This window comes from Episyrphus balteatus, chromosome 2, assembly GCF_945859705.1.
Source record: "Episyrphus balteatus chromosome 2, idEpiBalt1.1, whole genome shotgun sequence".
Lineage (NCBI taxonomy): Eukaryota > Metazoa > Arthropoda > Insecta > Diptera > Syrphidae > Episyrphus > Episyrphus balteatus.
Window position 1 is genome coordinate 10806132 of NC_079135.1, and position 26395 is coordinate 10832526.

At 32.8% G+C, this 26395-nt stretch overlaps 1 protein-coding gene across 1 annotated transcript in view; it reads right to left on the reverse strand.

Annotated features, from left to right (window-relative positions):
* Positions 1-26395, reverse strand: part of LOC129911313 (fringe glycosyltransferase) — a 129333-nt gene that overhangs the window by 83524 nt on the left and 19414 nt on the right. The window contains exon 2 of the mRNA XM_055989066.1: positions 13041-13682. Coding sequence (XP_055845041.1) covers positions 13041-13682 — 642 coding nt within the window. The remainder of the gene's footprint in view (positions 1-13040; positions 13683-26395) is intronic.

A 26395-nucleotide genomic window follows, 5' to 3' on the forward strand; every position in this document is an offset into this window, starting at 1 on the left:
TACATATTATTGAGTGCGTTTTGTTGCTATCCTATCATCCTCGTCGTCGACGCCATTTAGTCGGTAAAGTAGTTATGTAAAAGACTCTTCTTATGCTATTATTCCCTGTAGATGCTGCTTCTATTTTTGTATTCTCTCTTCTTAACTTGTGGTGTCAATAGTGCTAACGTGGCTATAACACGGTGTATATTGTCGTGTATCTATTTTGTACATTAATGATATTAGTTACGTGTGTTGTTGGAATAGAATTTATATACCGACCGACTACAGGGAAACATTATATTCTATATATTTTTAAGAAAACTTTCAACATAATTGAATGGAAATTGAAAATTTATATTCGTTTTGAGAGTTAAAACGGGGGATATTTAAAATAAATTAATTTATAAAAGGTAATAGGGACGATCTTATTGCAGATAACTATGATGCGACACAGCTATCTGCGTAGTACTCGTTATATTAATCCTTGTTAAACTCATTCAAAGACAGGCTTAACATCTTTGAACCAAAACTTTGTTTAGTAAAATTAATGCAGAGATGAAGTTTTTGATGATGATGACTTGCTCTATGATAAAATGTCACATGACAAAATTTGTGATGAGTTGTCCGTGATTGACTATGAATTGTCCTCAACCTATTTTAAGTCACCTAGCATCTTTTGATGGTCTGTTAACATACTCTTGAACTATTTATAAGCCAAAAATTGAGGCTGTTAACAAGTTCCGTTACATGCGGAATACTGAATTTCCATCACGTTAGGCAGCTTTACGGTGACTTAAGCTGTTTTCGAAATTCACTTTGCATAGTCGAAATACCAAATTTTGTGGCAGAAAAATATTTTTTTAGTTTTAAGGGTTTTCATCATTGCCAAAAAGTTGTACCTTCTTAGGAAGCTACTATCCGCACTCCCCTATATAATCTATAATTAATCTTAATCCTTTTGCTGTTTCCATATACAACACTCATCTTCAGCAACAAAATTAAGTTCGAAAAAAATGGGTGTATCTAGTGGGTTAATCCCAACCGAAACCACAACTGCTGTACACATTTTCATATTTAGTAAAATCCTACCACTTTTGCTCCTATACCACTCAGGTAGCAACAACTCGAAACAAAACAACACAGCAGCAGCCAGAAACAGCGCCTATAATTACTATGAATGTTTTGTAAATGGAAACATCCTCCTGGCGTGCACTACTTAATATCCTTTCGAACAAGATTTTTAATTATATGATTTCCTTGTGTGTGAGTTAAGTTCCTTGAACCTTTTCAAAAGGTGTTTTTGGGATTGATTTGTATATTTCGTTTTATTTCTCATTCAACAACTTTAACTCTAATTATAATGTTTTTGTGTTTTTTTTTTTTTTTTTTTTTTTTGCTAATCACACATTTTGACTACCGAGTGTTGTATTGCTAAATTATATATAATTTTGTTGTTTCATAATAAAGCAATTAATTAGGATCATTATGTCAATGGATTGGCTCATTTGTCGGCCCATGGTAAGGTTTTTTTTTTGCCATTTCACGTGCAGATAGTTCTGTCATAAAAACTCCCAAATCGAATGAATTATGGTACATATTTTTTTCTGAGAGAGAATAGTTGTGGTTGAAGTTTTATGTATAAGGAAACGCCACTCATGAGTCGATTAATCATCCAAGATATGACATTTTTTCTTGTTTTGTTGTTGTTTTTGAAGATTTTTTTTGTCGCTGGTTGTATTTGTGTTTTTTTGGATTTGGATAGAAAACTCTTTATAAAGTAGGTAGTACACAGGTTCCACATTATAATACTCATAAATATTTATGAGCAAAAGTTCTTGAGGTTATCTCTACTTTTTGCTGGTTTACTGGTGGTGGCAGTAATATGTGCTGACACGATGAAATATATTGAATATTTTTGTTTTTTTGTTTCATTCGTCTTTAATTATAGAGAAACATAAAAAAACACCGAAAGTTTTTTTTCCTTAATTTTTTTTTTGTTGGTATTTGAACTCGAGGAAAAAGCCATTCTTATATGGTATTAAAAGTTTGGCATTAATTTCACCCGAGCCAAAAGAATACCTGATTAAGAGGTAAACAAATGATTGGTATAATATAATTACCTGAAGGCACGATTAGGGATTAATATGCGTGCCAGAGGGTAACAAAAACCATTAAGTTGTTAATAGACATGTTATTAATCAGCGTGTTTGTTTGTTGAAGAAGAAGAAGGGGAAATATTTATAATAGAAAAAGTTGGTTGTTAAATAAAAATTAATAAATTAAATATTTAGCTTATTTAAGTATGTAATTAAATTGACACAAAAATAAAACGATTTAGACGGATTTAAGAATTTGGTTAGTTTTAAAATTCTGTAAGCTTCTTGCGTGAGACCGAAACCAATTTTGATGAAGTTAAAAGGCCAATTAACGAAAGACCTTCTAAAAAGTTCAAGGCAAGTTATTTTCAGGTTTTTACAAGAACAATAAGCAAAATACCCTTAAAGCCTCCCTCCATAGGCATTATAGAAGTAAATGGTTTTTAAAGAAGATTCTTCTTTCTTAAAGAAGCTTTATAGAAGAGTTATAGGAAACATTACTTGTGGAATATATCTTTTCATAGTTTTTCTAGTTCATAGTTCCAGTTTTCTTTTTTCTAGTCCCACACGAATAATATTGACTTTAACTTTTTTTTTTCTTGAACAAATTTTGGTCCTTCAACCCGGATCATTTTACAAAAAAAAATTCTAATTTAAACCTACTATAGGATATTATTTTGTATGCTAAAACATATTGTTCGTTCATTTTAATCAAATAAAGGAATAAAAGAGAATTTCATAAAATAATCTGCATTAAATTCATGACACCAAAATTAGATAAGGATTTCTATCACAGACCATAGAAAACCTTTCTATACATTGTTTTTGTGTCCCAGAAAGAAGTCAAAGCAAAATAAAAACAAAGAAAGAAGAAAAAAACTTCCAATCCAGGACAAAAGAAATGTCCTTACATAAATAAATCGCAGCCATTTATCTTCTTACATGCAACACTGAATATAAAACACTGAAATTTATCAGCGACTCCTGTTTATGATGTGCTCTTTCACAGTGTCTTGCTGTTGTTGGTTGTTTATCTGTTTTATACGACTTGGAACGTTATTTTATTATATTTTTGAAAAGAAATATAAATGATAAACTCTATATATTTTGCCACATTCCTGCCATTTGTAGAAGAAATAGAAAATAAAAATAAAAAGCTTTTATACCTACCTCATATCATATTGTCGGGGAAAGAAAAAGGAATAAACTGTCCAAAAAAGGTGAGGACGTTACCTTATTTTTTTTTTATATTCCTCAAGTTTTCGAAAAAAAAATGATAATAAAGCATTTTTATCTTCAAAATTAAAATTTAATTATTATTTTCTTTTCTTCTTTTTTCTTTCATTTCCCTTGGCCTTTTGTCGTCATCCAAGCACCATACCACCATTACTGCCGTGTCTTGCATGTAAAGCAATAATGAAAAATATAAAAAAAAAACACAAAGTTTTTCCAGTGAACTGGGTGCCATGAAAATTTATAAAAAAAAAGAAAAAAAAAACACGAAGAAAAATATTGTTCCCAGTTGGTTTTTTTTTTTTTGTTCTATCCTATCCCCCATGTGTGCATAATAATCATCATTTTTCATTCCTGAATATGTGTGCAAATATTTGGGTTGTTCCCGGGATTCCTTTTTTGTTTTTGTTTTTCTTTTTTTTTAAGTTTTTTTTTTAGGTCGTCCTTACATCGTTTTAAAAGGATCTCTCCTTCTGTATATTATTTTTCTTTTTTATAATTACATTCTTCTTTTGGTTTATTCTTGTCATCATATTTTTTCCTTCGTTGCATTTTCATTTTGTAAAGTAGGAAAAAAGAAATATATGGGGGATATGTGAGAATATGGGTGGGATAAAACATATCCAGAGAGATAGAGGATAGCCTAGCAACAACACAACACATATTCAATTGAATTTTAATTATTGTGGGAAAAAAAAATTTATAATTTTCTTGTACTTTATTGTGGTAGGGATTTAAATATACATACTTTCGAGTTAGGGATTGATCCTTTATAAAAGGGGGAGCAAAAGTCAAGTCTATTTTAACGCACATGTTGAGTTGTCATATCCGTCGTTTATTTTAATCCCAGACTCTCGTTCTAGTCTCATCGAATTGATTATGGGAAATTTCTTTGAGAAAAATCTCACAGATTTACTGTCAAAGATCATTTATTTTGTTATTTTAAGCATTACACATGCACATGACTTAATATAGTCTTGTAAAATATTTGACATTTTTAAGGAATAACGGCAATTATTGTCACATAGGATCTTTCATATAATTTGTTGAATCATTAATAAATACGATTTACATTCATTGTCACATAAAACTTGACATTTTGAAGAATAAAATGACGCAGAAGAAACTGTACAAAAAGAAAGAAGAGAGAGTTGATATGTTTTCACAAAAAAAAAAAATATGTATTTCCACTTTCGTTTTAATTTTAAATTCCACAACTTCTCTTCTTAAAAACAAAATTTCAATTTTAAAATTTTCACATGTTTTCACACTTCTTGATCTCTTTCCCTTCTGTTCTCATGACTAAAATACAACTTTATCACAATTTTGGAACATAAATCTAGAACTCACGATTCGTGTGAAAAAAATACTATGTTCCACAATAAATAACGGCCCATGAAATTAGTATTTTAACTTGTGATTTAAGGCCAGAAAATAAAGGCAGTATGAGAACGTACAAATTTGTAAACCAAACACACTCAAAAATTACATATAGGGCTTGTAACATGTTGTGGAACGCATTCGAACATATGTGGCTTCATAGATTTAAAACTACTCATCGTAATTTGACAAATGAGGCATCGTTGATCGAATGTACAAAAAAATAATAATGGCGCCCTCTGGAGCCAAAATAAATGAAAAACCAAATTTGCAATTTCATCACGTTCCACAAATTTTATTTAACAAAAAAAACTTCATCCCACTGCTTTTTTTTTGTAGTAAATTTGTCAAATTAAAAGTATATGGCATTTGAAGAACTGTGGAACGTATTCATTTTGATTCCAGGAAAACGAATCAAAAAAACTCAAATGTCAAATCATAATTTTGGCTCATCTTGTATTTCATTTCAAATAATTTTTTACAAAAACTCATTCCAGGAAAATGAGCTAGTAATCTAATCTCATTTGCATTGTCAATGATGGTCAGTGCGCGACAGAAACAACTTTTCATCCTTCTATACACGACATGATCTCATGTTCAATATTCTTCTCTCAACAAACTCATCATAATAGAAATCTAAATTCGATTGTTTATGAGAGTTAAAGTGTGTTTGTCTAAAAAAAAAATTAAAGAAGAAGATGATTCCAGGTAAAATGCAGCTTTTGTCAAAGTTGCATTGTCTCTAAATTGGATTGTCTCTCTTCTCTGAAGAAGAACCTTACTTCGCATCATAAACAATATAACAAGGATTTGTGCGGTCAATTGTGAGATCTGTTGGTCAAATATTCAAATGCATATACTTATAACTTAAGATATATGTAGGTCGCTTATAACGAGAACAAAAGAAATTCCAAACAAGAATTCAGTTTTGTTAGGCCGTTTATCATGTTTAAGCTATAAATAAACAAAGGATACGCAACGTTACCCTCTCGCTCTCGATGACCATCGCAGCAGCCAGCCAGCATATTGAAAAGAGATCAGGTTACTTATGGTCTTGTTTTTTGGATGGAGCTATGGATTTCTGTGTTGTCATCGTATGGAGGAGGAGTAGCAGAGTATTCATAGTGGGAGTAATACCAAATTAATTTCTAGGAAAAAAAGAGGTGATTTTTTGTGTTGGCTGGGGTCTTGAAGGATGAAAGAAAGAATGAGTTTTATAAAAGCGTTCCATTTTTTGATGAAATATTGTTCTAAGTACATTGCCTTCAAGAGTCTTATTCGTATCCCTTCACCATAGACCTTGATTTTTCCCATAAAAAACCTCAATCTTTAACCCTTAAACGTCATTTCAAGACGAAGTGAAAGTCTCTGATTACAGAATTTCAAGGCACCTTCTTTCATTCACAACATACCCTATACCTATCCTCCAAGATGACTTTAACATACACACTATATAACATTGTTGCTCTACCATAAACCAACAAATCACTTTAATGCTCATTATGTCCTCGTTGCTTCACCTTAAATGTCGCCTAATTGCCCAATTATTGTTTAAACATCGTCTCCGGCCTTACACACAGGAGCCTTGCTGCCATCACTCTCTACCCGATATAACATTCTACCTCACCTAAACACATCTTTTATGTCGAGACGATGTTATTACATACATCACCTAAACAAGGAACTTTGTTGTAAGTCAAAGGGGGTCGAGGGGGGTGATAAAGTTTGTTGAAGTCACCCGCACAATTCACGTGGTAATTAGCTTCAAGAGACCTCTCTTGCTCGACATGGAAGCGAAGAAAAAAAGAAATCCGAAACCATGACAAGCACAGCATCATCAGCAACAACGCTTGTTCTCTCTCGTCTCCATATAAACCAAAAAGTCAAAACCAAGATGATGATGAATTTATTTTTACGCGCGGTACTGGCTGACTGTTTCGAAGTAACAATCTAATAGCAGCGCAGCGTCTCGCGTTCTCCCTGTTAACGACCCACAGAAGCCCACTTTGGCTATTAGCAAATACTTACAAGAAAAAAATATATACCATCCAAAACTCTCTGGAACCTGCTGTGTGACTCTGATGACTGCTCTTGGCAATCCCCCGGTGAAACCGTCATCAACATGTCAGACCAAAACCAACGAAATGTTAGTTGGGTTCCAAATTAAGCTTAACACACAGTGAGCATAGCCAGAGCACAGCAAGCTGTTGCTTTCTTATAACGCGACGCGGTCGGTGCACGTGAGATGGTGCATTATGTAAAAAAAATACCCACCAAACAACGAAAGAATAAAAATGAACGCTAAAACCGTTTGTTATATTGTTAACATTGAAGAGACATGCAATTAGGCTTTAGAGTTTGGTTTATTGTTAACGTTTGTTGTTTTCGAAGAAGACAGACACATGATTCGTGGGTAACACAACAAATTTTACAGGGAAAAATTGCTAACGAAATAATTTAAAACTTCTGTAAGTTGGGGTAAAAATTTAAGGATTTTTAGCGCGATAACGATGTCAGCTTTGAAGCTGTACAAATTGGTCATTAATTCGATAATTCTGATAACAAGTTTTCTGTTTCAATTTGTTCCAGGTTGCCAATTATATTTTCTGTTTGAATCAGAAACTTATCAATCCTTAGCTATAAGCTGTGGAACACTGTGGAACGTATTCAAAAAATCTAAACAAAGATATTTTCCAAATAAACTAGACATTTATGACTTCAATTATGACTTTATTCGTTTGAGATTTTATATTCCACAGTGTCTATTCGTATTTTAAGTTGTTCTCTTGACAAACTTTAATTTCTTCCAGTCTGTCAAGGATTTAGCTTTGGATCAAATATTTATAAATACAAAATATCACTTGTAATGCGCTGTGGAACATTGTGGAACGTTTTCAAATTTATGTTTAATACAGATTTTTTCGAAACAATTTTAGGTAAATTTATCCAATTCATGCACCCGTACTTGTTCTGGAACATTGTGGAACGCATTCCAAAACATTAAATACAGATATTTTTTTGAAACAAACTTTACCATTTTTATGACTTAAAGGGATTTATACAATTTTGTACTACACCTATCTATTAAATTCCTTTAAAACTTTAAACATCAGAGAAGGGACTCTTTGCGTTAAATGCTAAAGAAAGATACCACATTTCGTTGGGCGCCATTTTTCGTCACTAGTTAAAACATATATGAAAAAATTAAACCTGCAACATTTCGGGGATTAAAAACAGAGAATACAAAAAACGAACACTGATCTAATACAAAAGAACCGCCTTTGTTCCTCCTTAATAAATTCATGAAACAATAAAAGACTTTATGTCTTCATCAAATGATATGTATAAATCTCGTTTATGCCCACATACAAAAGCATGAGTTCCGTTTTTATTAGAATTTCAACTCAATCAACGTTGAAACAATAAATTATTTTGTCTTTTATTCAATTTTAATTCCTATAATGAACCATAACATCGTTAAAGAAATTTTGAAAAACTTTTCAATGAAAAAAAAAAAAAATGTCCTCCATAAATTATTTTAATTTTTTTCAACCTACATTTAAAGACATATTGGTTCCCATTCAAATATCAATTAGAAAAGCATTGCCAACCTTTACTTTTGTCACTAATCCGTTCCACTCCGCCCTGAAATTTGGACCCTTGGGAATATTTACTAGATCATTTCATCCCAAAAATTTACATAGGCACATGAATCCCAAATGTATTTCAAATATAGTCCACTAGTCGTTCACTCCTAATCCACCATTACGGAAGGGAATAATAAATTTTCCCATCCGGTTCATTTTCCGTTCGATTTTAGTGAGTATTTCCCAGAATCTGTGATTTGTCCCACACCTTTCCCAAATCGAAATGTGTTTTGTGTGGGCGCCACACGAATGTACTCGTATCCATGGATTATATTATGCATAAACATTAATTAGACAAAACAAACTGAACAACATACCGAATAATTAATAGGATAAATATAAGTTAATTTTTCGTTAAATCCATATAAAACGATGTTGACCATAATTCATTTAAGCTGAATTTGCTGTTTTTGATTTACAGTGCAGTGGCAGTGGTAATAAATAAAATCGATGTGTGTATTTTTTGTTAGTTAACTGTTTTATATGTCCGATATGATGGTAAATATTTGTCGTGGATTCGAAAAAAAATTGCAATTTAAATAAAATTTTGTGGTTTATTTTGGCAATAAAACATGAAAATTGCATTAATTTGGTGGAATACCACAGGAGAGACAAACGGGACCGCAACTTTTTTTTCGCTTGTATAGTTTCTTTCTTTTTCTGATGACATTTAACTTATTGCAGTTCATTTGAAATTTATTACACATGCAACTGTATTAACATACAAATGAACCTTGCTTTTTTGAGAGTTGAAAAATTATATTCCGACTGCTAAAGGAGTGTGCTTCCCTAATCCTAAATCAGTGTTGTAGCTACATGGCTTGAAGCAGCATGCGGCATCGGGTAATCAATTTCCTGAGCCTGATTTAATGATATGCCTCAATAAATTGAAAATGTAATTCTTTACCCGAAAAACGTCAAATCAACAAGCACAAATCGGGGCGTAGGAAAATTTATGACGGCTTCTAGTTCCTGAGCAGTGAGCAGCAGCAACAAATAGCAGTTGGTACTTGCGGTACCACCATCAACTCTATACAATGGCCTTTTGGTTGGTATAATCTTTGACCAGGTCGACCGAAAAAAAAAACACAACTACCATCATCATCATAGACCGACCAACAATGATGATGATGGTATAGAAGAAGGTTGTTTGCAAGTTTCGCAAACAGTTATTAATAGTCCGTTCAATCGCAAATCGATTTAAGTCAAAACCTGCTTTTTGCGATGTTGTATCCTGAAGATACACATTTTGTGTTGTTGAGAGCCTATATTCCCTACCACCGTCATTGTTGCTGCCTCTTGAGAGATGACCATCGTTCGATGGAGCTACTTAAAAATTCTGCTTCGTTTTTCTTGTGCGGTGAGAGTAGTTGTTGTGTTTTGTGATTGTGAGGGAAAATGTAAATTTCTGCTTGAAAGGCTGACGTAATGGTTAGAAATTGTACCCGGGTAAAAAGAGATTGTGGATGGTAGCATAATAACAAATCGGAAAATCGTCATGCTACAAGTGATACACTTTTTTCCAAGGGAACATGTCTCCGACAGACGAAGAGCCAGCAGATGGGAGAAACCAGATGATAAAGAAGTTCTGTTCATTTTTCAGTCTCTTCACTTTTTTTTTTTTTATTCCTTCCGTGGTACCCGTAACTCGTGTTGGGGTATTCTACTCTTATATCTTTCTATCCATCTCGTTGAACATGAATTCTGGAAATGCTTGCCATTCCGAACGAACATGTGGGCCTGGCTCTGTTATTTTATTTTCTTTGATGATGACAATGCCTCTCTGTGGGGGTAAAGGTTTTTTTTTGTTAATTTTCTATTAAATTGCTCCCCTTTTTTTTGAGACTTGCGTGAGAGTAATATTGTAAAGGGTTCTCCTGATGCATATCATCATCGTCACCACTATGGTGAATAAAAAAAAAATTAAATGACCACCAAGGGTTATTGTTCCGCGACAATTATTATGATGTAAGCTTGTGAAAGGTTTGTAATAATAGGTAACTCCTGAGTAAAATAGGGTTAAGATATATTCTAAGAATAGGTCATTGCCTTACTCACTTCATCATATAAGGTGGGAGGTGATACAATTAAAATGGACTATGCAAGATTGCGCCAAAGGAAATTATGTTAATTTTTTGAATAAACTCAAAATCATTAAAAAAAGTTAATGACTGCCCCACCATGATCATTAATTTTTTAAAAGGGCTTTTATTTCTTTGTTTGAGTTTTACGAGTATGGGTATGATTGTACTCCTACAGCCTATACACTTGTTAACCTGATGGTAGAAACTTGGATACCAAGTTGGTGAAAATGTTGATTTTTAAGAAATTTGATACAGTTGATGATTTAAATTGTAAAAGCAAGGAAAAGAGAAAGAAAAAACTGTAACGCTATGACACATTTACAAGTCTTACAACAAACAAGAAATGCGGGATCCCCTTTTGAATGGAAATCAGCTTTGAGAAGTTCGTTTCACGTTTCAACAAATTAGATCAATTGGTCATAGAGACTGTCATTAGATTCTTTATTTCAAAAAGTCAAAGTGACTTTTAATAAACTTATAGGGGTTTTTTTAGCACTTTTTAAGAATGTAACGAATTTTTCAAGAAACAGTCTTGGAATTTGGGTTTGATTTAAAACATACAAAAAAACTCTTTTACAGAATCCAACATTGCACATTTTTCAATTGAAAGTGACACATAATCCAATCTAAGCTTCAAGTGTCATCTCTCTGTGAAAACATAGATAACACATACTTGACAAGCAAATTGAAGAATTTAAATGATCTTATAAGTTATCTTAAGGTGTTTCCAGATTTTCGGTTTTTAGAAATTTAATTTTAACTAATTTGTACCAAAAAAGATCTTTTTTCGCACATTTTTCACCGATAGTGTTGAGTTATGTATCCTTTTCGAATATTAAGCATTCAATTAATTAAATGAATGATCTCTAATTTATTAAATTGTTGCCTTTCTTTGTATGTTCTTTTCGCAAAAGCTTGTCTTCAAAGCAAAGCTGGGGTCAGATATTAGTTATATACCTCCTGCTGTTTAAAAGATTAGTAAAAAAAAAAACAACAAAATTATAATCCTCATTTTCAGCAACCATTTTGCTTCCAAAACTTTAGACCTCTTAAATACCATCAAATATTCATAAAAAAATTTCTTATTATTTTACACCTTTTTTTCTCATTTGATTTATTTCCCTGTATTTAATTATAATTTTGACATCTAAAAATGTTATAAAAAAAAAACACACCTTAATAGAGTGAGTATAAAAAATAATCCAAAAAGAAAACAGCAACAAACACAGGTATAAATATAATGAGCCCTTGGTGAATAGCTCATCGTTGGCATTAACATTCTAAGTAGTTTTTATCTCCATAATTCTCTTTATTAGCTGTTTTGGTAAAATTTTTATTTTTATTAGAGAAATCCATGAACACACACAGAAACTTCGAAAAAAAAATGACTCAATTAAGATTCTTTTGTGATTCTAATTGGTCGATTGATGTTGGAGAATGTGTACGCCTACTGCCAAAATGTCAAAATTCAATCTGTCAACTTGATTAAGATTTGAAATTTATTAAAATATTAAATTAACTTGAAAAGATTCTCTTTTTAAAACAAGAAAATGAGAAAGTAACCTCAAAATAGAAATGATTTCTGTCAAAAGAAATAACTTTGTCTATAAAACAAGAAATGACAATCGACATGACCAAATGTCATTGTGACTTAAGAGGAAAAAGCCATATTTGTGTGAAATCTCATTATTTTCTTCTACTCAATATCAATTGGATGAGCAGAATAACCATATTGGTATACTTTGAAGTAATTTACACTTTTCACCGAGAGAGAAGTGAGGTCTATAAGCATGATGTGTCAAACTATCTTGTTAGCCATATCTATCAACAGCAAATGATCCAAAAACAAACTTTTGATGGCGGACATTCTAATACCAATTTGGCATGCATTCAACCAAGAAAAACACGAAACATATAGTGCGCGCGGGTTCATTAGCCCCCGTGACGCGATCTGGTTCGATTTCCCATCCTTATATGTCAAATTGAAGAAAGATTTCCACTTCGGACACAATAAAAACGTAGCAAAAAGAGAACAGAAAATAATCACCTACTTGGCAACGAGACGGTACACGAGATACGGACATTCTCGCACACTCATCACCACAAATGGTAGCCAGCTTCCATTTTGTGATGGAACAACAATAACACTTGTTATCGTCATCTTCATCTGTCAGTAGTGTTTGCTGATAGTTTGCAGTAGTTGTCAATTATTTTATCTGTGCATTGTGCACGACGAACGATGCGCAATGCCAGCGACTGAAGATGGAACGACGAACGCGAACCTACATAATAATAAATGGTTACAATGAATCGACGATCGACTTTGGATACCCATATTGTCTTGCAGTATGCCATATCGATCACAATTACGATTACGATCAGTGATCGGTTGGAGGTAAATTGATCACGTCCCAAGTTCACCACAGCAACACAACAACTGTCAGAATGAAAAGAAGGATAGTTTGACAGTTTGTCGTTGTTCGTTGTTTATTTCAATATCACTCCCTTTGCCAGTCAAATCATAAAATTAACAATAGATTACTTTATGATGATCATCATCATTATAGGATCTATTTTTATATATTCACCATAGTTATCGCCTAAAACTATAAACTCACCTGATCCCGTGCTAATTGAAACCACGTTTTGATAATCAACGCCAATCGGGTGTCGTGATAATTTTTTGTCGTCTTCACACTAATGAAAATGTCATCGAGTTCGGTGATCGGTGGTTTTGGTGTTGCTGTTACGGCCCGTTGACTCAGATCGTGCAACAGTTCACCGTTACGACCTCGCCGTTCAATATCATCTAAAATCGATGGGCGCTCCGACACTTCGATGTCGGAGAAATTGAAGCTAAGTATATCCTTGCGAATGATCACAGTTGTTTGTTGTTGGGTTGCTAGGTTATAGGGCGGTTGAGGTGGAACTGGTGGTGGAGGTGGTACTACCACCGCCGACGATGGTGGAGATTGTTGTTCATGTCGTGATGATGATGATGATGGTAATGGTTGAAATTGGAGCAACTTTAGTTGCATGTTATGTCGTCGAGGTTCTTGCTCTTGTTCTTGTTGCGGTTGAATTGTTTGTTGTTGCTGATCATATTGCGCCGATGCAACTGGTGAAGAAGACAACAACGACAATGATGATGGTTTAACTGCCACCACCGATTCAGCCGATGATGTTGAGTCTGGATTACTGTTGGCGGCATGGGCATATTGGCTGTGAGAGCTCTCTAACCGAAGTTCTTGTGATGGCAACTGAAATAAGAAATAAAAAATTGTAGGTTAATACAGAAAAGGGAAATAAGTAAAAGGAGGTGAAATTTAGGTCCAGTGATCAGAAACTGAAAGAACCCCAATTGAAGGATGACAGTGTAGATTTTCTCCGAGTCAGGTCAAAAGCACACTGTCAAATCAACCGCATTTAAAAAAATCATAAATTTTAGACTTTTTCGTACCGTGTGAACATGCGTTTTAAAATAATGCACATATAGGAGCTCGGTTAAAATAGGTAAACGTCATTTCGACATACATCCAAAAGTATGTCACTTTCAGTGCTGCCACCCCAAAGATAATTGAGCGCAGTATATTTTAAGAATAAGCGCAGTAGATTGCAATATACCGCAGTAGATTTTTAAATAGGTATACAAACAACATTCAAATCACAGAAATATATTTTACTTCAACACAAATTAAAAAATTAGCTCAACAGTAAAAAATACAAAACAGCTTTATCTTCGGTTCCACGTCATTTCACATCATTTTGTTCGACCGAAATCTTAACAAATATTGCGAGTTGCACTTTTCACCAGTAGCCAAAATAAAACTGAGCAAAAAGATGTCGGTAACTTCTCAAATTACCTAAAAAGATTTAAAAATACGGCTAGTTTCCCGAACATGAACAGCTTTTCGCCCGGAACTCACAAGTAACAAGTGAAATTCAATTTTTCGTTTGGAATTTTGTTCACGTAAAACTCACGATAGGGCTGCATTTGAATTTTTTAGGCAATACATTTAGAGGGAGTGAACGTGGTTCAGTATTTAAAATTTTGAAATGGACAACAATCAAACTTTGGTTAGGTACTATTAAAATTTTTAATAGGGGAGTTTCGTTTTGCTGCGCAGTAGATTTTCATTTGGTCTTAAATGCAGTAGATTTACTGCTAAAGGAGTAAGGTGGCAGCCCTGGTCACTTTATGATAAAAACGCCAAAAAAGGTGTACAAAATATTTTTTCATGAAAAGACTGCCACCTGTCAGTTGCTTGTGCGGCACGACAGCACCTAAAAAATATCATTTGGAAGACCTATTCCCCTCTTTTTCATTTGCTTTACTTCACATGAATAAATAAAGCGTTGATATAATTTACATAAATCAGAGGAAAAAGTATAACAACAATATATAACAAAATGAGTTTTTTCTAATCAAAGAAAAAAAAAATTAAATCGAAGAAAAAAGACAAAACATTTGGGGATATTGAGTTCTTATAAAATATTCAGAAGTCAAACACAACGAACTTGATATTTTTTGTGTGTCGAGACAGTGCTCTTCTCTGTTCAACTAAATTGAGTATTATTGTTTTGAAAATGGGTAGAACCTAATCGATTTGCATTGAAAATGTTTTAACTTAATAAAACGTTTAAATATTCAAATTGAAATGCAGCCAACACAAAAAGATTCTTTTTTGTTTTGAATAAATGTGATCTTTTAGAAGTTAAAGATAACGTCATTGAATGGAGTCCATTAAATGAAACATGGTTTGGGTTTCATCTTTTTGTTTTTTCTTTAATACATTTTTTTGACATTTTGAGATATTTAATAGTTTTGTATAACAATTTACATTGATATTACTTAAAGAAGCTTTATAGGATCAAACTTGTCATCGATCGAATAACATAATCTGAGACTTCTATGATAGAGCAAGATCCCAGGGCCGCCAGACATTACTTATTTTCTCAAGAAAAAAATGTATGGAATTACGTAGTGCTAGGACATACTATTAGTGAATGGATACTGGCTATCTTGTGCCGACGGCCATTTTACCACTAACAGGTGCTAAAGGTACGAAAAATACGTTGTTAGATTTCTTATTTTCTCAAGGCTGATTTTTATATATGATACTCAGGGAACTAATACATTAATTTTTGTAAGCTGCCAGACCCGTCGGATGGGCCTAACACCTTGCCAGACACGCATTTTAGTATACGGGAAAGTTAGATTTTGTTATATGGAGGTCTGGGAAAAAATTTATAACACATTTTGACTTCAGGACTCGAAAGAGTATCAAGACACGAGTCGAAAACCACATTTTGAACAATTGCATCTAGAGTCATTTGGCCGCCATTTTGTTTTTTTTATTTAATTTCAATTTTTCACATAACTCATGTATTTTTGAATCTACAGAAAAAAAATGTATTGCAAACTTGAAGATAATTTAATTTACTACAATATATGTTAAATTACTTTTTTCGATTATACCTTCGGTTTAAGAGTTAGGGTGGTTTTTTTTTTGAAACCATATTTTCGTCATATCTCATTTATTTGAGCTTTTTTGAAAATTAACTTGAAGTAAAAGTTGTAGATCTTTTTATAACCTTCAATTATTACATTGACGGTTTTTCGATTTGACAGTCCGTTTTTGATCTGTAGGAAAAAAACTTCAAAAAGGTTGCAATTTTTTAATATAGGAAAAATGTTCTAGTACAGGGTAATTTGCATTAGATATAACAACAACCTAGGCGTGTAGGTTGCACTCAGACAAGAACAAAATTGTATAACTAACACTGCCAGACCCATTCCGACAGCCATTTTTTTTGCCAGACACCTTAATGCTTTGAAAAAAAAATAGTTTAACTTTACTTATTTTCTCAAGCTTCATTTTTATATATGATACTCAGGGAACTAATTCAATAAATGTTTGTGAGCTGCCAGACCATCGGATGGGCCTGACACCTTGCCAGATACGCACAAATGCTCGCTATGTGTATCAGCGCCAGCGCAGCGTGAGCATGTTTGTAAAGGAGTTTTATAACAAAGCTTCGTTAGATTTGTTATTAATAATCTAATGGGTCTTCCGTAGTATTGAAGTAAAATGTTTATTCTTAATAATACCAATAATTACCACATTATTAAAAATATATACCTACCTACCTTTAAACTCAAAGCTCATAATGATATTGAGGAACAAATCGTTGTTAAGTTAAAAAGTGTTTTTTACTAGATATACATGGTTTCTGAAGTGAGTGAAGAGTTCACCAAAAAAGGAGTTAAGAATTTTGATGCGAGCAACTTACCACCGAGCAAGATTGAGCTTTTGCAGCAGTTTAAACGAACTTGTTATATTGCTAGTATCTGGTGCAATGCTCATATGAAGAAGCCAACTTTATTAAGGCCTCAAAATAATGGCTGGACGTTGGAAGACAATGAATATAATTTTTACTGGTTCGATGGGGACCAACTCCCTAGCTATGTTATGGAATCTCTTCAGGCCGATTCAGGTATTTTAATTACATACATCATGAAATTGTAATCTTTTGATTCTGGCAAGGTGTCAGGCCCATCCGATGGTCTGGCAGCTTACAAACATTTATTGAATTAGTTCCCTGAGTATCATATATAAAAATGAAGCTTGAGAAAATAAGTAAAGTTAAACTATTTTTTTCAAAGCATTAAGGTGTCTGGCAAAAAAAATGGCTGTCGGAATGGGTCTGGCAGTGTTAGTTATACAATTTTGTTCTTGTCTGAGTGCAACCTACACGCCTAGGTTGTTGTTATATCTAATGCAAATTACCCTGTACTAGAACATTTTTCCTATATTAAAAAATTGCAACCTTTTTGAAGTTTTTTTCCTACAGATCAAAAACGGACTGTCAAATCGAAAAACCGTCAATGTAATAATTGAAGGTAATAAAAAGATCTACAACTTTTACTTCAAGTTAATTTTCAAAAAAGCGCAAATAAAAGAGATATGACGAAAATATGGTTTCAAAAAAAAACCACCCTAACTCTTAAACCGAAGGTATAATCGAAAAAAGTAATTTAACATATATTGTAGTAAATTAAATTATCTTCAAGTTTGCAATACATTTTTTTTCTGTAGATTCAAAAATACATGAGTTATGTGAAAAATTGAAATTTTTATTAAAAAAACAAAATGGCGGCCAAATGACTCTAGATGCGATTGTTCAAAATGTGGTTTTCGACTCGTGTCTTGATACTCTTTCGAGTCCTGAAGTCAAAATGTGTTATAAATTTTTTCCCAGACCTCCATATAACAAAATCTAACTTTCCCGTATACTAAAATGCGTGTCTGGCAAGGTGTTAGGCCCATCCGACGGGTCTGGCAGCTTACAAAAATTAATGTATTAGTTCCCTGAGTATCATATATAAAAATCAGCCTTGAGAAAATAAGAAATCTAACAACGTATTTTTCGTACCTTTAGCACCTGTTAGTGGTAAAATGGCCGTCGGCACAAGATAGCCAGTATCCATTCACTAATAGTATGTCCTAGCACTACGTAATTCCATACATTTTTTTCTTGAGAAAATAAGTAATGTCTGGCGGCCCTGGGATCTTGGACTATGAGTTGATCAGCTCAATGTTTATTTCATTTTTAATTAAAACTAGTTTTGTAAAGTCGGCTTTAAGTTAATAAAGTGTCTTCTATAAACAATTTTACTCAAAGCGGTAAAACGATAAGGTAGTGGACATTTTTCAGGAAAATAGTAGTAATTTCAGTAAGGAACATTTTAGTGATGGTAAGGCAGTATAAGTCTTAACATTTGTGTCAGTTAGAGCACTGTAAAACTAGGTCTGAAGTGACCACAGGGTAAATCACATTTTTGACAGGAGAAGCATATTTCTTCTCAATATATTTCGTGTCAATTATTTGCTATAGATCTGTTTGATTTTAACGAATTTAGCCATGTTTATATTCACCTTGTATTTTTAACAGTTTGTCGGTCATGTAGTTTAATATTCATATGAATAACAAAATGCCATGTCATCTGTCATTTTTCAGACATTTACATAGATATTCTCAGTATTGTGACTTATGGTGAATAATAAGGTCAAATGTCAGAAAATATGGTAATGGAAGTATAACATTATCATCTTTTCAGTTCTAAATCAGAAAAGTGTGTACCAGACCTTAAAACCGAAAAGTTACAATCACGTACTCCTATAAACAATTCAAAAAAAACATTAAATCATGTTTACTCTCTGCCCTCACAATTTGATCCCGTATAGTATTCAAAGTACCCAAAAAAGCAAAACCATCTTAAAACATCCTTATAAAGCCGATAAGATCATCATGCCGTACGCATTTGTAAATATAAAAAAAATAAAACAAACATTTCACCACGCAAATAAGTAAAATCCATTTTAAAACATTTTTTTTTTTTGTAATCAAAATCCAAAATCTGTTTTCACCTTAAATCCTAAAACGAAAAAAACAAACAAACAAACCTTCCCATATTCCGCTCATGAAGCAACCAACAAAATGATGATAAAAATCTTTCATGTAATAAACGTAAACTCTCTTTCAAAATCCCCCAAACAAAAGATATGCAGGGGTTTTGGACAAAAAAAAACCGCCAGAGCTCTGACAAGATCATATTTATCCATAAAACCTGGCATAATATGCGCATGCATATCAAATAAGTTGAGAGGTTTCGAAAAGAATAGAGAAAGAGAGAAACCCCATCACGATCTGGAGCACTCCCTCTCCCGGCTTTGGCACACAATGAATATTATCACCGAGAATTAATCAGGAAGACCATCTTATAATTCGTCCATTCATCCATCCCGTCCGTCTTTTTTTAAAGAAATAGGGTCTTTTCGTGCTGTGCGACTGTGGTACATTATCATCAACATGATGATGATGACGCTCTTTAGTGTTTTTCGCTTGGTGATAACGTCGCGCCGTCATCATCATCATCTTCACCGTCGTCGTCGCGGTCGTAGATTTCTTGTTCCATCATCATTCGTTGTTAGTCGTCGCCGGTTAAGTAAATATTAAATGCTTGCGCAATGCTTCGCAGATAAATGTTCTTTCAACGCACAAGACAAACAGACAGAATATACATTAAAAATGATCAAATGCAGTCGAAGCCTTTAAGATCGCAACAAGAATGCCGCATGCTTCGGGAATACGCCGCACGAGGCTTGAATTTGTAAACATCATACCATCGTCTTACTGACAAAGAGTCCATCTTCCATTTATTTATCCGATTTATCCGACTCTCTACCTACTTCGTCGTTCTCTACCTTTTTGTCTGTTTTTATTTACCTTTTTTTATGACATTTATCAGGTACATTACCTGTTTGTGTCAGTTAGAGGCCATCGCCATGGTATACCTCAGAATTGCCGCTGTGGACCTGTTTTGTTTACATTATTTCCTTGAAATTACCTCTCTGCCTGCCACTTAGCAAACACACTAGAGGTTCAAAGTTGAAGGTGGGGGCAATAAAATTTTCTTTAATATGCTAAAATAGTTTGAAGAATACACATCAAGTGAAGAGGGTTGGTTTGATTTGGCCACTTTAATTGGCTTTTAATTTGAACCATTGCGAGAAATATAAGAGAGGGCTTTTTAAGTGTTCTCTTCATCAACAAACGATAAACTAAATAAATACTGCCTGTTTGTTTGATTTTCATGAAGAAAAAAACCTATTTTCTCACCCAACACAAAAATGATGGGGATCAGGACCAGGAATTCACTTGGTTCTGTTTGTGTACTTGTTGTTCCTATATTACCAACCGTGTATACAACTGGGATAAACATTAATTAACAACGTATTGGTAATTTAAAGAGAAAAAAACAACAACAAGAAAAACTCTGAACAACAAGATGAAAGAAGAAATGGAACAAGCACTAGCGATGCAAGTGGTTGTTGTCAGTTTAAAATGCTAACAACAGCTGCTGCTGCCGATGATGTTTCTTCTGTTGCATGTTCTTCTATAGAGAGTAGATATTCTTCAGGAAGAAAAGAGACATGGAAGCAATGTTTAGAGTTTCTGGATGATGGTTATATGTCGATGGTTGGATGCGTGTTGCCCCCCAAAAAGATTGTTTGTAAATACCATCTTGAGAAAAAAAAGTGGCCGAGTAGGTTTTTTTTTTTTCTTCTTTACTCGATTGAAGTATTTGTTTACACGATGTTTGTAGTAAATCGAAAATAATCCGAAAACATTCGATTTTTTTTAGAACAGGTGCAACTTGGGGAATTCCATAAAAGAGATGAGGCCAATCGAAATAGTTCAAGTTTTATATTGGAAGAGGAAGAGTATTGGACCAGTTTTATCTACCTAGGTACATTCATATTTTTTTTTTTTGTAACTGTCATAAATTTTCGATGACATTAATGACACTGATATCAAATCGAATAGATATGGAGTTCCAAATGAAATAAGATACAGTTTCAATGTCAAAAGTATGTCAAACGTCGTGTAGATATGTTTTGAAAGATCACACAAGATGTCATGATTAAAAAAGGATTTAACCATAAATTTCTAAAAAACACTTCCCTTACAATTTTGCTTCTATTAAGCTTTACAGAAAGAACGGTGTCTTGTGAAGAGCTTTAAAGAAGTAAAATTGTTGGTCGAGAGGAGGTGAATTCCTCACAAAGTATATTTTTTTACTCTCAGTGAGAATGATAGTAATTTCTCCATTTAAAGATACGGAATAGTTGGACGAAACTTAAAAATTTGGTCCCTGAATGAGTTTTAAGTGCCTAAAGTCTCCATAAAATAAACAAATTTGGTCCTTCATGCCGGATTTATTTCAAATCGAATGCTTTGAAATGCACCAAAACTTGATAAAACATAATAATTCGTTTCTTAGCTGAAAGACTTCATAAAATATAAAAATTCTCAGACGTATTTTCAAAGATTTCATAAAACATATAAAATTGGTCCTTCGAGCTGGATCTTTGTTAGATTTGTACATTTTCTGATTTTTCAAAGACTCATTCTAAAAAAATCAACTTGATATTAATGCATTTTTAAACCTTTATTTACCTGAATTCAGTGTCACCTACATAATCTCCCATAAATCCAAATGCTATCAGGTAAATTACCCTCTTAAATATTTGATTTATGATTTCAAACTAGAAAATCTCAAGAGTTAAACTCATATTTGATTACACAATTAGACTCTCTCATTCAACTGCACTTAAATTTTAACAAATCTATTACATTTTCATCAAGCTAAAACTGATTCATCTTCTTATGAATGAATGAAAAACAAAGAAAAAAACCAAAGCGATACTTAGAACCCTTTTTATTCATCATCGTGATTTTGTTCCCTCTTCTATGTTATCCATGTCTCCTAGGGAACAGTAAAAATATTTACTACCCTACCATAAACCTTGTCCACGACCATCATCAAGCTGAAGCTATAAACGTGATTGACTTTTGTGGTGCGGTATACATTCCAAGTTTAATCATAAATTTTATCACCCCACGACATTTTATGTCACACATCGTCAAAGTATGAAGAAAAATCAACTTTTTCTATCCCTGTCTAGGGTTTTTTTGTATTTGTTTTTTCTTAATTTAAAGAAAACACATGACAGTTTTTTTCTCTAATGCAATGTTTTCATTCTGCATCATCAAGTGGCTTCTCAAATGAATTTTCGGCGTCTTCAAGTGGTTTCCCTTCTTTTACTTAATTTATCGGTTTGCATTCACACGTACAGAGGGCATACCTTTATTTGTGGGAAGAGATTAAAACTTATCTCTTCATCGGCACTTTCAACAGAGCCATTATAATCAGAAATGTCATGTTGACATTTGTTGAAAAAAAAAAGAAAAGAAACGTCATGTTGCATTTAGATCGGGGATAAACATAAATATGAGTAAGCAAATTGAAGTGGATTTATTATTATTCTGACTCAAAATTGCTGATAAAATCAAAAAATTAAAAAAATCACAAACAAAGATGATTGAATCGAGTTTGTTTGTTAAAGGTCTTTGTTTGACAAACGACGTTGTGTGGTCTGCTTAAATTTCATTCTTTTTTATATTGATTTGTCCTTCGCCCACTGACGCAATATAAAACTCGCTAAATCATCATATGATCCGATTTAAATTTTTCTGCAGATCAAACTAATATAAACAATTAATGCTGACATTAAATATAAACTTAAATTATTCTCAGAATTAATTGCTGCACACATCGAATGAATATGATGATGATGATGATGACACACGCAAAGTGACAGTTCGACCGCACACAACGTGAATATCATAGTCGAACAAACCCAACCAATTCCAATGAAAACTGACTCCAGTGTCAGTCAGTAGCCATAGATAGTAGTTGTGCAATCAACAACGTTTGATTTGACGTATGAGTAACTTCTGTCAAAGACCTATATCGTTACTATACAACTGTCAGCAAAAAAAAAAAAGAACTGTTTGAGTGTTCTTTTTTTTTTGTTTATGATGGCTTTTTTTGTATATCTGTTTGTTTAGACTGGACAACATCAAAGCTTCCGGTTGGTCGTTAGTTCTAGTTTCAGGGAATTCGTCGCTTATTCATTTGTTGTTGATTTGTTCAAGACTATACTGAGTCGAGTATATCATATTTTTGTTTACACATTGGGACGTTTTTGAATTAGAAAAAATTGTTGTTTATTTGTATAGAATGATGATGTGTTGCGCAAAAATGAATTTCTCAAAAAGTAAACCGACAGAGAACAATAAGAGAAACAGAAAACTAGCTATATATGGGTTTGTTTGAAAACGAATTGGGTGGTGACAGATTGGCCCACCTAGTTTTTGCTATCAGTTTTGCCATTTGCTTGTGTGGATATATCGATAAACTTTGTTGGATTACGAGTTGGGAAAAAATAAAGGAATATTATTTCCTCATTTTTTTCCGACTTAACTACGATGAAACTGGTGAATAACACACACAAACCGAATGTGTATTTATTGATAACACTAAAATGGAATGGTTAACCTACCTTACCGACCAATATGTTAAGCGCAAACCAAATATTTTGACCAAAAACAAAAAATGAACAACAAAATATAAAAGCTCTGTGGGTTATGTATTTCGAACCACAATAAGGTTTTGTATTTTTTTTTTAATCCAACTTTTGGTATTTAGTTGCCATTAAATTTGCGGCTTTTCCACCCGACAAAACCTCACAAACAAACAAACCTACAACAAATAAAATTAACAAGTAAAACGCAATGAGATCAAAAGTGGCTTTAATCTGCATTAACACCTTCCGAATAATTTAAAAAAGGTTTAAGCACATTAAAAGTGACTTCTGATTTACACGCTGACGCTCAGTGAGAGATACAGCCTTAAAATGCAATTAAATTAAAAAACATTCATGATTTCATTAAAAATATAATGAAATTGTTTAATTCGATAAATGATTGCTGAATTTAACAGAGATTTTTCACTCGCTTTCTGAAAGGTTGATGACTTTTTCTGAAAATTTGCAAAATGGCTTTGGGGGATTTTTGTATTAAATTTTTAAATTCTCAAAAAAATTAATGAATAGCTTTGAACAAACAAAAGTTAAATGAATCACTATTAAATGTGTGACAAATGTTTGTAAATAAAAAAATAAATATTTTGTTAATAAAAAAATAGATAACAATCGAAAAATATTAACATAATGATGGCTTTATTTTTATATGTTTTTCAAAGGAAAGTCTCACATCACATCTATATTAGGTGTCAGAATGAGAAATATAAAAATAAATAAATAAATGGAAAATGTCTCTATCATTAAAGTAATCGATACTGGATCGAAGTGGTTTGATCCAAAATTGGACACAAGAGTTGTTATAATACTGAATAACAACACAACTTCTGTTCAAATCGAATTTTATATTTTGTTCTGAGAATGGAAGTGTCAAAGCTCTTTTTGGGATGATTATTATAACTTGGGGAAATTTGTTTGGAAAATTATTGCCTGTATTAATTTCTTTGTGGAATTTTATTACTTGTTTTATAGTTATGGTTTCTAATAAAGAAAAGTTATAAAAATCAAACTATTTGAGATATAGAACAAGATTAAACATTTAAAATTCTATACTTGAGTAGTTTTATTGATACCTTTAGATTTGACACCTATATAGCAAGTGGAACGGTGTGCAGATTAATATCTAATATACACTTGATTATAGGCATCTACAAAAAAACAGCGTCGGATCATATATTCAGTCTTTCGATTTACATTTATAACAGACTATGACAGTCTTGAAAAAAGTAAACAAAGTGAACAAAGTGGTTACGTTCACGATAATCGAATTAGGGAAATTTTTCTTGCCTTACTTTCTAGTCAACTTTTCAATTAAATTACCTGAATTGGAAGAATTTTTTTGACGGCTAACCAACTAAATTTTCTGAACCACTGAACGTAACTTCGGCACTTGTCACATGTCAAACGGTTGCCAACCGTGATCACAAAAATGAAATAGGATAACCAGCTATGGTGAACTCTAATTTGGTCTTTCGAGCCGGATTTTTTCATGTAATCTTGACAATCTAGTTCAATATTCCACTTTTCGGTTAAACTCACTTAAAGTTCCATCTAAAACCTACATAAATCTTATTTTGAGTAATTTAAAATAAAATTCACTCATAACTTTCAACCAACTCGTTGTAAATAACGACTCCATTGAAAGTCTACTTTATGTAACTTGCAAGTTTCATTTTAAGTGCATTTTTAATTTCTGCAATGGCTTACTTCTTTTATTACAGCACCAACCTACTCACTTGGAATTAAAATATTTTTCTCACCGAACAGCTTTTGTACAAATTAAAAAAAAAAATAACTCCCCTTGATAAGAAAAATTTAATAACTTTATCATTTTTTAATTGCACAAGTCCATTGCACGTTTTTCTCTCGTCCTTTTTTTTGTATCCAACCAACTTAGGGTTGGAAGAAAGTCTCTACCACACTTTGTATGCTCCTACCCAAAAGATTGAGATAATATTTAGTGCTTCCTCATAAAACGTCATCAACGTTAAAGCCCCCCCGGGAAGGCTATTATATCTGCAGTGATGCAGTTCTGGTTCCTTTCAACATCTTCGATTCGTGACACTTTTTTTTTTATCTCTCTGTTTCAATTTAAGAAAAAAAAAATGCACCTGCTGAGCGCCAACCATAAGAAAAATCGCTTCTGTATCTTTATCTGTGTGTCTTTTAAGTCCACAACTTGAATTAAGATCAAGGCAAGCAGGAAACCTGTATTAAACATTTATGTCCAAACAGTCAAGAGCAAAAAGAAGGAAGGATATATAAAAGTGGACTTGCACGGACAAAGTCCTTCTTTATCCCTTCTATTTCTATCCCTTTCTTTCTTTTCTCTCTGTGATGATGATAAAATGGGAATTCCTCTTAATTGAGTCGAGTCCAGTGTTACAACCCAGCTTATCTAATTTTTTAATCGAATTCACTTTCAGGGTTTAAATTGATTTTTTTCCTTGTTGTTTCTTTTGTTTATATCACATCGAAGGAGCAAATAAGGATAAGACCTGAGTGATGTTTTTATTGATTGAGTTTGTGTCGTCTTTCTAAATCTTTCTGGTCAAGCAAGGACACAATATTCCTATCTGCCTTTGATGGCCATGAATATTCAATTTTTGTTGTCAATTTTGTTGTTGTTGTTGTTTTTGTATCTAAAAATAACTTTCTTTTGTTTTTGTGAAAGATATTTAGTTAAGATTTTAAGGTTTAATCTACATATTGTTTTTTTTTTGTGTGTGTGGGTTCGAAAATATTATCAAAAGACAAACAACAGAAAGGAACTCAATTAATCATAGATAATGAAAAAGAGAAAGAGAAAAGTCCTTAAGGTTATATTATAAAAGAGGGAATTTTCGGTTGGGTTCAAAAGATTAAGTCTTAAGGTGGCATTGATTGGGGTTAGTTTCACATAATTTATCAGACATAAGGGATCACACAGACAGACATTGTAGATAGAGAACAGGAATAAA